This window comes from Lepidochelys olivacea (assembly GCF_965140295.1).
Source record: "Lepidochelys olivacea isolate rLepOli2 genome assembly, chromosome: 2".
Taxonomy (NCBI): domain Eukaryota; kingdom Metazoa; phylum Chordata; order Testudines; family Cheloniidae; genus Lepidochelys; species Lepidochelys olivacea.
Window position 1 is genome coordinate 110,644,168 of NC_140412.1, and position 13,228 is coordinate 110,657,395.

General features: G+C 39.1%; 1 protein-coding gene across 3 annotated transcripts in view; it reads left to right on the plus strand.

Moving 5' to 3' along the window:
• The window catches only part of TPMT (thiopurine S-methyltransferase), a 35,265-nt gene extending 24,575 nt beyond the window's left edge, over window positions 1-10,690 (plus strand). The window contains exons 10-11 of one of the 3 annotated variants that reach the window (XM_084621460.1): window positions 6,733-6,789; window positions 10,231-10,690. In XM_084621460.1, the coding sequence (XP_084477586.1) occupies window positions 6,733-6,789; window positions 10,231-10,266 (93 nt within the window). In that variant the 3' untranslated portion in view covers window positions 10,267-10,690. Of the gene's footprint in view, window positions 1-6,732; window positions 6,790-7,072; window positions 8,784-10,230 lie in introns of those variants that run through there. The other 2 variants (XM_084621458.1, XM_084621459.1) reach the window with 2 other exon arrangements.
• Window positions 10,691-13,228: the final 2,538 nt, after the last annotated feature.

The window sequence follows — 13,228 nt, forward strand, 5'->3', positions numbered from 1 at the left end:
AAAGCTAAAAAGGTGGTTGGGGGGGGAGTTGTTTTTGAATACTTCATTTTTCTTGAAGGATTATTTATATGTAGAGGGTGTGCAGCTCTAGGGGTGCTTACTTTGTCCAAAAACTTCAAGTCCTACACATTTATTATTACAAATACTAAGTTGAAATTGATTGATAATTCTCTTATTACTGCCTGGGAAGGGCCATATTCTAGCTGTGAAGTCACACCTGCTCAAAAGTGGGCTGTCCAACTTCCAAAATTCAATACTAATCTAAAGGACAGAGCCCTTATCTTGTCAATTTTCCAAACTGAAATACTTCATGCCTTAAGAATGTTTTCCCTTTAATGGCACTTGGGCTGTGCTTTGAATTGATATTGGCTCCCCTTGTGCTTAAGCAATGAACATCCATTCACTAAATCTTTCACTCCTCTTCACCTTAAATCAGTTCTCCTCTCTTCCACCCCCAAAATAATTTAAAAAAAGGAATTTGCCCACCAGAAAGTAGTTTCACAGCAGTACATCCCTTTAGAGTGCATTCCAATTTGTAAAGACTTTGCAGACTGGGAGAGTACATTGGCTCCAATTATCTAAAAATGTAACATGTAGAAGGGTATTAATTCACATGATTAAAGCATTTCCACCAGTGAATACCAAAGGAATTAATAATGACAAGATCATTAGTGAAATGTCAAAGCTCCTTAAAAACAGTAAGGCAGTTTCCAGACAAAAAGATAAGTAACCACAAACTCTTCCTCCCTTTTTTAAGACATGAATCATGGAGCTGGGAAATCAGGGTTCTAGTCTCAAAGACTCTCCTGTGTAACTTTGGGATAAACTCTGTGCCTGTAATTTGGGGCTCATAATATTTACCTCCCTGCTTATCGCACAGGGATGAAGAATTAATGTATTAATATTTATAAACCTCTGAGATTAAAGCATGGAAAATGGTATAAAGTGCACTGCATCATCCACTTACTTTATACTGCTTACCTTGGATAACTCTGAAACCATCCATAAAAACTAGGATTGTGTTTTATTGACAGAGCTCTCTATTGAAACCTATATTTTTGTTACCAATGTCACTTAACTCAAAGGTTGGAAATATAATACATTGTTGAAGTAGCTGGTGCCCTATGATGATGGAAAAATCTAGAATTGATAATTATTCCTTCTAACTTGTATTTTACCAAATTAGTGTGTGAAGGAGGGGGGTGAGGGACTACTTTGTTCTTTGAAATACCATATTTCAAGTTTAAAGGTTTGTAATCGTAATTTTGTGTGTGGAATTTTCATACACTGTAGGCTGTGGTGTGGATACAATTGTTAGACTGTTTAGGCTCTAGCAGTGAAAACCTGGGCTGAGAGTCCTTGGTGGCAGAAAGTTTGCTCAAAGGGGTACTGAAGAGGGAATAAACATAGACACAGAGGACATGAACCTACATCCTTTTTTGACAAGCATAAACCAAACAAGGTATGTTTTAAGGATGCACCTAAAATTGGCATTTCTGAAACTCCTCCAGACAAATATTTTACTGCCACATACTGTAAACATACCAGAGTGTATGTTTATATGCAGCTATAACATGAGATCAGGACTCAAAATAAAACCAAACAGAAGTTGCACAGTGTGTGTGTTAGACAAATGTACAGGATCTATCTACATGGGAACCAAAGATCTGAAATTATAGGGAGTGGGAATTCTGCCACTACATTTGTTTGGAAACAAATTGTTAGAGTATGTGGTTCACAAAGGACTGGACAAAGTTTTGTTTATTTTATTTTATTTTATTTTAAATACAAGCAATGGTTGTAATTAAAGAGTCTGGGAGAAATAACCAACAAACCAACTTTTAGAAAGACATTCCATGTGCTGGGACACATTAAGTCTAAGGTTGTATAAAGTAGATGAAACCACGGTTTACCCAATGATACAGTTGTATAACATGGGATATATAATTTAACCCAATGACTCCTCCATGGAGCTCAGTAATGTGTGGTTGAAGCAGAAAATGCAGAAGGGAAGTCTTATATTGTATTGTACGACAATACATAAATCCAAGAAGGAATCTGCATAGTAACCTAAGATGAAGTACGATATCTTGAAACAAGCCTAAGAGATCTAAGGAAAGATGTTGGAGAGGTAAAAGATTAGGGAAAGATTATTTTAAATCTCTGTAAGAAAATGTTTCCTAAATCACAAGCTCTTTTGCTAACTGTACTCCAATTTGCATTAATTTTACAACATTGTTTTGTAGAGCTGAGATATGTTACTAAAAAGATTTTTAACTCTTTACAGTAATTTGTCTAAGTGGGGGCTTGAGCCCATGTTCTGTTAAATATTCCTTCTTGATTCTGCCTTCTGTATTTATATAAATACTCCTTAGTATCCCAAATGGGACTACCCACATATATAAATACTCCAGGATTGGACTTTTAGATACACTGAAATCGCACGATTCTCACTGCAGAGGTCAAGCTTTAGAATTTAAGGTTTTTGGAACAGTTACTTCTATCCTTACATGCCTAATCTGCTGTGCACATTTATGGCATGTTATAATTTATTGTAACATTCAACAAAAAATTTTCACCAAACACACAATTTATTTTTCATTATGTATTTCCCCCTTTTACCATAACAAACCCTTAGATAGGTCACAGTAGCCCACCCAGCCCTAAGGTGGATCAGTAGAATATCTTCACTTTTGGATGTGTAGTTGCTCAGCAACCAACAGATGGGAACTAGATGGACTCAATTGCAGTCAGTGCAAGATAAATACCAGGCCGGTTCTTGCAAATTCTGAAGAGGAGGAGAATAGAAGGGCCTATTATTGGGTGGGGGGGAGTGGGTGGTTTAGGATACTTACTGTGCAAGGTCTGGTTATTGTGTAGAGCATAGGACTTGTGTTTAAGGCTGCTAGATATTTTGATTTTATCTAATCTCAGATTCATGAACATCCAACTAGCAGTTGCAACAGTTCAGAGCAATTTTATCATTTTTAATATAGAAGAGTAATATTAAAGTTACTCCAGAGAGACATGACCCTCTAATTTTAATGAGTTGAACATTTTTCTGTGCACTTAGGTAGGGCCTGATCCAACCCATTAAAGTTCCTGGGACTCTTTCCATTGACTTCAATGGACATTAGATCAGGACCCCACTTACTTTTTAACAAAGGGAATCCCCTCCCCCTCTTCTGCTACTATTCAAGCCAAGGATTTATTCAGCTTGTTTGGATGGAATCTTTTGATGAATGACTTTAATTATCTCTTCCAAGCAACATAGTTGCATTTATCCACTGCATTGTATAGGGATATACAATTTTGCATATGATACAAAGAGGGAAACCTATTTGTATGCACAGTTGAGAAGTAATTTTATAAGGCGCAATTGTGGCCAGCGAGTCTGGCTGTCACCTCAGGCAGGCTCTGCAGAGCCACAATAGCCCCACTGCCCTCCTTATGCAGTTGGGCAAGAGGGGGCAGAATGGGCAGGGCAGAACCTTGGCTCCATCTGCAACCAGGTTTCAACCTGGCATAGTTTACTCTTTCTCTGTAGCAGACACAAGAGGGAGATTGTGACTGAGTTTAAAGGGTTAATAAAAATCTTGTACTAATTTTTGAAAAGGCTAGTTTCATTTACTGTATCACAAAGAATGGATATTTTATCGATTTCTTGTCTACCCCTGTAGAGCAGAAACTATATCTCTATAGCTGAACATAAGGGTTTCTGAATGTTAAATAGACTTGATGTGATATTTCACTGCTAACTCTATAGTCTGTTAGACTGCACGCTCTTCAGGGAAAGGATTGTCTTTACATATTTTGAACAGTGCTAAGGAAATTATCTGCACTAAGCAAACATATATATAATAACTGTATTGATGTACCAGACAGTATTTGTAAGCTGGCCTGCTGCTTTCTGTTCCCAAGAGCCATGGGGCTCTCAATTCAGGATTCACGTTCACAATAGAACTGCAGGGATCTGTTCAGTCATACTTGCATACCAGACATTCTTTATAGTAATGATGAAGAAAGTGAGGGCCTTCTGGGGTGGGGAATAATGGAAGAGTTGTGCTTTACAGTGTTTGCTGGGGCCTGCCCTGCTGATCTACATTGTGATAATGTCAGGAACAGACTGGGGCAGTTAATTTTTTCTTAGGGATGAGCAACTAATTTCTCTATTGTTAGGTGGTGCAACTAAGTACTACAAATGAGTAAACACTAAAATTAATATGGTTATTGGGAAAATCTCAAAAGAAGAAAATGAATATTTGATCCTATTTTAAAAGTTGAACTACTATTTATATTAACAGTATATATCCAATATTAGTAAATCTGAGGCCTGCGATTCAGTATTTTTATTTTGTTCTCATCACAATGCTTACTTTTTATGTTTTCACTTTTCTTCCTACCTACCATACACCTATCACAGTGGTAAATGAGCATCTTGATCGTTTATTAAAGTGAACCCAAGAAAATCTGCCTCTCTTTCTCCCCCCATACTGTAGGGGGTGTGTGTAATGTTTGAGGTTTTTTGGTGGAATTATTGAAGGAAGACTAGGTCTTTTGATTTTGTAATACCAACAGTATCAGAAGCCCTGTACTGTGATTCCTATTAACTGCAGTGAACATTGCTAGTCAGGTCGGATAACCTACAGTGCTAGTTTCCCTGTTAGTCATTTAAGAAGCTGTTTGAATTCCAATATATATTTCTTTTGAAGCCAAAAGTGAGGTGCTGTTAATTTATTTCCCCTTTAGTATTTGGGGTAGATGCTAACCAAAGTAAAAACCAACCATCTTGGTCATGCATACTCAAAAGTCCATTCACATAAATGTTTTCTTTTACTGGCTGTAAAGGATTCTGAACTTGGATGCAAAAAGATTACTAGGTTCTGAGCTTAAGACTGTAGGGATATTAAAATCCCCATTTCCACCATATAGGCTTGAGCCAAAGCTCATTAAAGGCAATGGAAAGATTCCATTTGACTTTAATATACTTTCAGTCAGGCTCCCACTATACAAGAAAAGATTTCCTAATACGTGAGCTAAAGTTTGTTTATTTTGACTTTAAGGCTTGTCAACATGCAAAGTTGTTACAAACTTTAAGACATTACTGCATCTGCCACCTCCTCATCTGCCTCCAGACAACTTCTTTGTAATGCCTGGTTTATAACAAAACGTCTGATTCCAAGATGACTTCTTTTCACCAATACTGTTTTTCATCTATAGGTGGCATTGGCACTTAACAGTTCCCACAGTAATTGAACAGTGGGAGGTAGGGAGCAAGGCAATGTGACTCCCTCCCCTGCTCTTTGATCATTGGAGAAGGGAGTATCCTCTGCAAAATTTTAATACAGTTTAATATGTTATTTTTACACATACTTCCCTTTTCTCTTGTGTTGCGCGTGTGTACTAAGCTTTTTTATGGACACCATTACAAAACAGTATAGGGATTCACAAAAAGAAAGGAGTACTTGTGGCACCTTAGAGACTGACATTTATTTAGTCTCTAAGGTGCCACAAGTACTCCTTTTCTTTTTGCGAATACAGACTAACACGGCTGCTACTCTGAAACCTGTTAGTATAGGGATTAGAGGCACAGACAAAATGTCAATATACTTAATCAGTTCAACAATATTACATCTAATTGTACCATCAGCACTGAAACATTTCAGCCTGACAGGAACATGATGGATCCTGCCTCAGCAATGCTTACAAGAAAGTGCTCACCTGGAAACATTGTCTTTAAAATTCCAGACTGCCTGAATCTCCACTAATTCAGACATGCATATGAGCAAACCCTACTTCAGAGCAAGGTGTTTAAAAATCCATGATTTTTTTAAAAAAATCAAAATATCGGATTTTTTTATTAAAATGGGATTTTTTTGATAAAATGCTTTTTGAGGAAAAAAACCTATCTAATGATAGTTTTAATTAGGATACATTATAGCTCAAAGATATCTCATCATGGAATAGGGATTATAAATTCTAATTCTATAGTATAAGACAATATATTCATGTAATGTTTAAGAAAAGTTTTGTAAATTAGTTCCAATAGTTCATGGATTATAGACCCAATCTTATTGGGTTCCAGGGGCTTCTGTATAGATTATTTAGGTTAATCTTTCTATCTACCCAATGGGACTCAGTGATCAGTCTAGAAGATACCATCAGAGATGCTTCGTTTTGCAGTTCTCAAACTGTGGATTTGTGTCTCCAGAGATAACATGCTTGTTAACAGCAAAAATGTTTTAAAATAAATAATATATAGAGGTGAGAAATAACAGACCTCAACCCTGTTGTCCCTCTGCAAATTTGTGTATATAGAGTCAATCCCTTACCTCTCTCTAAAAGTGCAAAGTTTCAAAAAGTTCAATGACTAGAAGATTGTTGGGGGCAGAATAGATCTGGACAAGGAGGAAAAAGTCTGGAGATAAATGTGAGAAAGGAGGGGCAGGCAGTAGAAACAAAAGTGAAACTTTTTGAGCAGCCTATTCCAGAGTGTAGCCTTTCTGAGTGTAGCCTTCATTGATTTGAGATCTACCGTACCATTCTCTCACTAGAAGGGAAAACCTATAATGGCAGCAGGCCGTAAAAGAGACCCAGTTTGGGAATATTTTAATGAAGTTCCTCTACCTGTGGGTAAGACAGGCACGTGTACAAAATGCAAACAGTGCAACAAAGAAATGCAAGGCCCGGTTCCCCAAATGAAACATCATCATGAGATGTGTTCCTTCTCAGGAAGAAGCTGCGTTGAAGATGATGAAAGGTACATGTCTGAACATGCAGGATCTTCAGGTTGGTAAACTTTTTTTATTTCATACTTCTTTCTTAAGGACTGCCTGTTTTCCTTCTGGACTATTCTTGAATTCTCATGTTTGAGCAAAAAATATAGTTGTTTCTCTATGGTACTATCATTTTAGATGCAGTTATGATAATAAATAAGTAGCTGAAATAGGTATATCTTCCTTTTACAATTTCATCTTTAAAGTAGTACTGAGTGTCAGTGAATGCAAAGAGTAATACTAAATGAGCAGTATGGTAATAATAATTAAATAACTGCATTGACTTATTTTGTTAGGAGAATCCATCCTCAATATACAGGATTCTGGAGACTATCTACCTTCAAGATAACCATCATTTTCTATAGTTTCAGAGTTATCTGCCAATGATAGTGTTTCAGTCACATCACGTATGTCACATAGCCACAAGATAACACTTGTAGCAAAAAGAGAAAAAAAATATCCATCATCCAGGAACAACCATAGATATCTTTATGATAAGAACCAGCAGATTACAAAAAGAGGTAACTGATGAAAAAATTGCCCTCTTTGTTTATGCAACAACCTCTCCTTTCTGTATGATTGAGAACCCACACGTCATTAACATGGTTCAGTCATTAAGACCAGGATACAGTCCACCAACAGATGTCGCTGGCAAATTGCTGGATAAAGTGTATGAAAGAGAAATTGAGCAGTGGGCAAAAGGTCGAGAGGGTAAAATTGTTAACCTGAGCCTTGATGGGTGGAGTAATGTTCACAATGATCCTGTTGTATGTGCTTGTGTGACAACAGAAGAAGGGAATGTATTCCTTACAGAAACAGTTAATACATCAGGAAATGCACACACAGCACAATACTTACAAGAAGTAACAGTAAAAGCTATAACGAACTGTGGGGAAAAAATTCAAATGTCTAGTACGCAGCTTGGTCACAGACAATGCTGCAAATGTATCCAAGATGAGAAGAAATTTAGAAGAGTCCCAAGCTAATAACATAGGGTTGCAGCGCTCATTTGATGCACCTCCTAGACAAAGACTTCAGTGTTCCAGAAATAAAGGATAATGTTGTTGAAATTGCAAAATACTTCCGTAACAACCACTTTGCAGCAGCTGCTCTGAAAAAAGTGGGAGGAACCAAGCTAACTCTCCACAAGATGTGCGATGGAACTCAGTAGTGGACTGTTTTGAGCACCATATCAAGAACTGGCCTAATCTGATGACAGTTTGTGAACAAAATTGTGGAAAAAATAGATGGCACTGTCACAGTCAAAGTTCTCAACATTGGGCTTAAGAGAAATGTTGAACACATGGTGAGTACCCTGAAGCCTGTTTCTGTAACCTTGAACAAAATGCAGGGAAATAGCTGTTTTATTGCTGATGCTGTTGAAATTTGGAAGGAACTGAGTGAGATCTTAAAAAGAGAAATATGCAATGACAGAGTTAAATTACAAGCAGTAAAAAAAACAAATGGGACAAGCACTATCTCCAGCTCATTTTCTTGCAAATATTCTCAATACTCAGTACCAGGGTCAAACCTTAATTGCTGAAGAAGAGGAGCTGGCTATGACATGGACCTCCAGCAATCATCCCTCCATAATGCCAACTATAATAAACTTCAGAGCTAAGGGTGAACCATTTAAGAAATATATTTTTGCTGATGATATTTTAAAGAAAGTCACACCAGTGAACTGGTGGAAGTCACTTAAGCACTTGGATTCAGAGACTGTTGAAGTGATAATTTCACTTTTAACAGCAGTAGCTTCTTCTGCCAGTGTAGAAAGAATATTTTCTTCCTTTGGACTAATTCATTCCAAATTGAGACATCATTTGGGACCTGAAAAAGCAGGAAAGCTTGTTTTTCTTTTCCAGATTATGAACAAACAGGAAAATGAAGGTGAAGACGACTGAGTTAGCTGCAGAATCCAATATTTTAAGTTTCTCATGTTGACCTGGTGACATAGCCTATTTAATTTTTGTTTTGTTTTTTAAATGTTTAATTTAACTATTTTAATTAAAAACAATTTTAACAGAAGCAAACCTGATTTTAAAAAACTTGAATGATTAAATTCAAAAATTCATATGCTTGTTTTGTTAAAATATTATATGTTTGCTGTTGAAGAAAAAAATCCAGAATACATAATGTTGTAGTTTTAGTTAAATAAAACAATTTAAATGTCTGTCTGTGATGTGATGTTCTCCTCCTAATTCAGCATGGCAAGAAAATCCTCCAAATTTTAATGATTAACCTATTGAATTGGAGGTAGTTCACCTCCCAGGGCCTTCATAAATATCTGCTTCAATTACCTATGGTAAATGAAATAACCAAACAATCATTCATTTTCTGATACAGCAATAAAACTAATTTGAAAAGTTTTCAAAATAAATCACTTAAAATGTATAGTGTGTACAGTACCTTCTAAAAATGAAACCTACATCTATCTCTGAGTTGTGAAGAATATGTATTACAGTTATAACAACCAACAAGAATGCACTTTTTATGTAGAAATCCATGATTAAATAGAGTCTTCCTGACTAGTGATTTAAATCAAATCCACCCTACTTCAGAGTATGAATATTTCGGTCAATTTTTAATTTGAAAAGCCCATTAGGAGTGGTCAGCAGTACAGTAAATAAGCTGTTATTGTCCCATCTAATGAACATAAAATACCAAAGTACAAGCTTAATTTTACTGTTGATGTACTGTCCTGTCTGGGAGGAGGTGCAGAGCCACACAACCACAAAGAGAGGTTAAGTGGGGACTGTGCTTTAAGGAGTCATAACCACTCCCCATCATGCAGGGAGAGTGAATACGCACCATCAGGGGTATGTCTACACTAAAAGTAGACATCTGCAGCTGGCCTGTGCCAGCTGACTTGGGCTCGGACTAAGGGGCTGTTTAATTGCAGTGTAGATGTTTGGGCTCAGACTGCAGCCCAAGCTCTGGGACCCTCCTCCCTCACAGTGTCCTAGAGCCTGTGCTCCAGTCCAAGCCCGAACAACTACACAGCAATCATCATGCCCTTAGCTCTGTGAGTCCTTGAGCCACAGAAAACCACTCTCTCTCTGTCCTCCTCCTTCCTCTTCAGCCAGCTAGTGTAGCAATGGAAGGATTTGGAGAGGATCCTAGCCAGTGGGAAGAAGCTGCAGATAGCAAAACTGTATGCTAACAGTTGTTGTTGCAGCCATATTGTAAATGGCCATATTTTGGGATCCAAGATTCTTGAGGATTATTTGTAATCAGTACAAATATCACCAAATTCAGGTATTCATAGTGACAGAAATTTCAGATCCAAAAACCTCCCAGTCCTAATTTATAACTATTCTTACCTGCAATTGCTTTTTCATATGTACCTTTTATATAATACTTTTAATCTTCAAAGCATTGAATAAACAACTAAATAATCCTCACAACAAAGAAAGAGTTCTTATTTTAGATATTTCACTCTAAATTTATTCAGGCTTGGTTTACTGCAGTGGAGATACAGCAAGAATGAATTTGACCCAATATGATTTTAATTCAATCAAATACTTCTGCAGAGAAGTCATAATTGTAACACGGTGGACCATACTCGACTGATGTTAACTGGCACAACTCTATTGAAGTCAATGAAGCTGTGCCAAATTATCCAGACAGTTTGTCCTAATGTGTGTAAGTAAACACATGACATTGTTCTTGTAACTTTTGTCTCCTTTCCCTATTCTGTTTATTGCTTACATTCATAGTTTGTTGTCTAAATGTAAGCCCTGATCTTGTAGTTGGAGCCATGCGGGTGGACCCACACTAAATTCATATAGAGCCATATGGGGGTCTGCCTAGGCAGATCTAATTACAGAATCAGAGCTTTAGATTGTAAAATCTCTAACAGCTTAATGGGACTAAATCGGGGGGCCCAGATAATCTTCATCCAAGAATATTAAAGGAATGGGCACATGAAATTGCAAGCCCGTTAGCAAAAATTTTTAATGAATCTGTAAACTCAGGGGTTGTACTGTATGACTGGAGATTGCTAACATAGTTCCTATTTTTAAGAAAGGAAAAAAAAGCAATCCGGGTAACTACAGGCCTGTTAGTTTGACATCTGTAGTATGCAAGGTCTTGGAAAAAATGTTGAAGGAGAAAGTAGTTAGGGACATTGAGGTCAATGGTAATTGGGACAAAATACAACGTTTTACAAAAGGTAGATCATGCCAAACCAACTGGATCTCCTTCTTTTAGAAGATAACAGTTTTTTAGACAAAGGAGATGCAGTGGATCTAATTTACCTCGACTTCAGTAAGGCATTTGATACTGTTCCACATGGGGAATTATTAGTTAAATTGGAAAAGATGGGGATCAATATGAAAATTGAAAGGTGGATAAGGAACTGGTTAAAGGGGAGACAACAATGGGTCTCACTGAAAGGTGAACTGTCAGGCTAGAGGGAGGTTACTAATGGAGTTCCTCAGGGATCGGTTTTGGGATCAATCTTATTTATTCTTTTTATTACTGACCTTGGCACAAAAAGCGGGAGTGTGTGTTAATAAAGTTTGCGGATGACACAAAGCTGGGAGGTATTGCCAATACAGAGAAGGACCAGGATATCATACAGGAAGATCTGGATGACCTCGTAAACTGGACCAATAGTTTAATTTAATAGTGAAAAGTGCAAGGTCATGCATTTAGGGATTAATAACAAGAATTTTTGTTATAAGCTGGGGACTCATCAATTGGAAGTAACAGAGGAGGAGAAGGACCTTGGAGTATTGGTTGATCACAAGATGACTATGAGCCGCCAATGTGATGTGACCGTGAATAAAGCTAATGCGATCTTGGGATGCATCAGGCAAGGTATTTCCAGTAGAGATAAGGAGGTGTTAGTACCATTATACAAGGCACTGGTGAGACCTCATCTGGAATACTGTGTGCAGTTCTGGTCTCCTATGTTTAAGAAGGATGAACTCAAACTGGAACAGGTCCAGAGAAGGGCTACTAGGCAGATCTGAGGAATGGAAAACCTGTCTTATGAAAGGAGACTCAAAGAGCTTGGCTTGTTTAGCCCAACCAAAAGAAGGCTGAGGGGAGATATGATTGCTCTCTATAAATGTATCAGAGGCATAAATACCAGGGAGGGAGAGGAATTATTTAAGCTCAGTACCAATGTGGACACAAGAACTGTGTTCTGGCCATCAGGAAGTTTAGACTTGAAATTAGACAAAGGTTTCTAATCATCAGAAGAGTGAAGTTCTAGAACAGCCTTCCACGGGGAACAGTGGGGGCAAAAGACATATCTGGCTTCAAGACTAAGCTTAATAAGTTTATGGAGGGGATGGTATGATGGGATAGCCTAATTCTGGCTATTAACTGATCTTTGACTATTAGCGGTAAATATGCCCAATGGCCTATGATGGGATGTTAGATGAGGTGGGATCTGAGTTACTAGAGAGAATTCTTTCCTGGGTGTCTGGCTGGTGAGTCTTGCCCACATGCTCAGGGTTTAGCTCAAGGGTGGACAAACTTTTTGGCCCAAGGGCCACATCTGGGTATGGAAATTGTATAGCACGCCATGAATGCTCACAAAATTGGGGGTTGGGGTGTGGGGGGGGAGGGCTCCAGCTGGGGGTGTGGGCTCTGGGGTGGGGCTGTGGATGAGGAGTTGGGAGTGCAGGAGGGTGCTCCGGGCTGGGACTGAGGGGTTCAAGAGCAGGAGGGGGATCAGGGCTGGGGCAGGGGGTTGGGGCACGGGAGGGGTGCAGGCTCCGGATGGCACTTACCTCAAGAAGCTCCCAGAAGCAGTGGCATGTCCCCCAGCCAGATTTTATGCGGTGGTGCAGCCAGGGAGCTCAGCACGCTGCCCCATCTGCAGGCACCGCCTGTGTAGCTCCCATTGGCTGTGGTTCCTGGCCAGTGGGAGCTGCAGGGGCGGCGCTTGGAGTGGGGCAGCATGCGGATCCCCCTGGCTGCCCCTACCTGTAGGAGTCAGAGGGGGCACATGCCGCTGCTTTCAGGAGCTGCGCAGAGTGGGGCAAGCCCTCAACCCCGCTAACCAGCTGGAGCACCGGAGTGGGGCAAGCCCCAGTCCCCACTCCCAGGCAGAAACTCGAGGGCCAGATGCGGCCCCAGGGCCGTAGTTTGCCCACCCCTGGTTTAGCTGATCGCCATATTTGGGGTTGGGAAGGAATTTTCCTCCAGGGCAGATTGGCAGAGGCCCTGTGGGTTTTTCGCCTTCCTCTGCCGTGTGGGGCACGGGTCACTTGCTGGAGGATTCGCTGCACCTCGAAGACTTTAAACTATGATTTGAGGACTTCAATAGCTCAGACATAGGTGAGGGGTTTATTACAGGAGTGGGTGGGTGAGATTCTGTGGCCTGTTTTGTGCAGGAGGTCAGACTAGACGATCATAATGGTCCCTTCTGACCTTGAAGCCTAAGATTTGAGGCAGAGGCGCCACACCTTATTTTTATTAATTCGTCTGGAAAT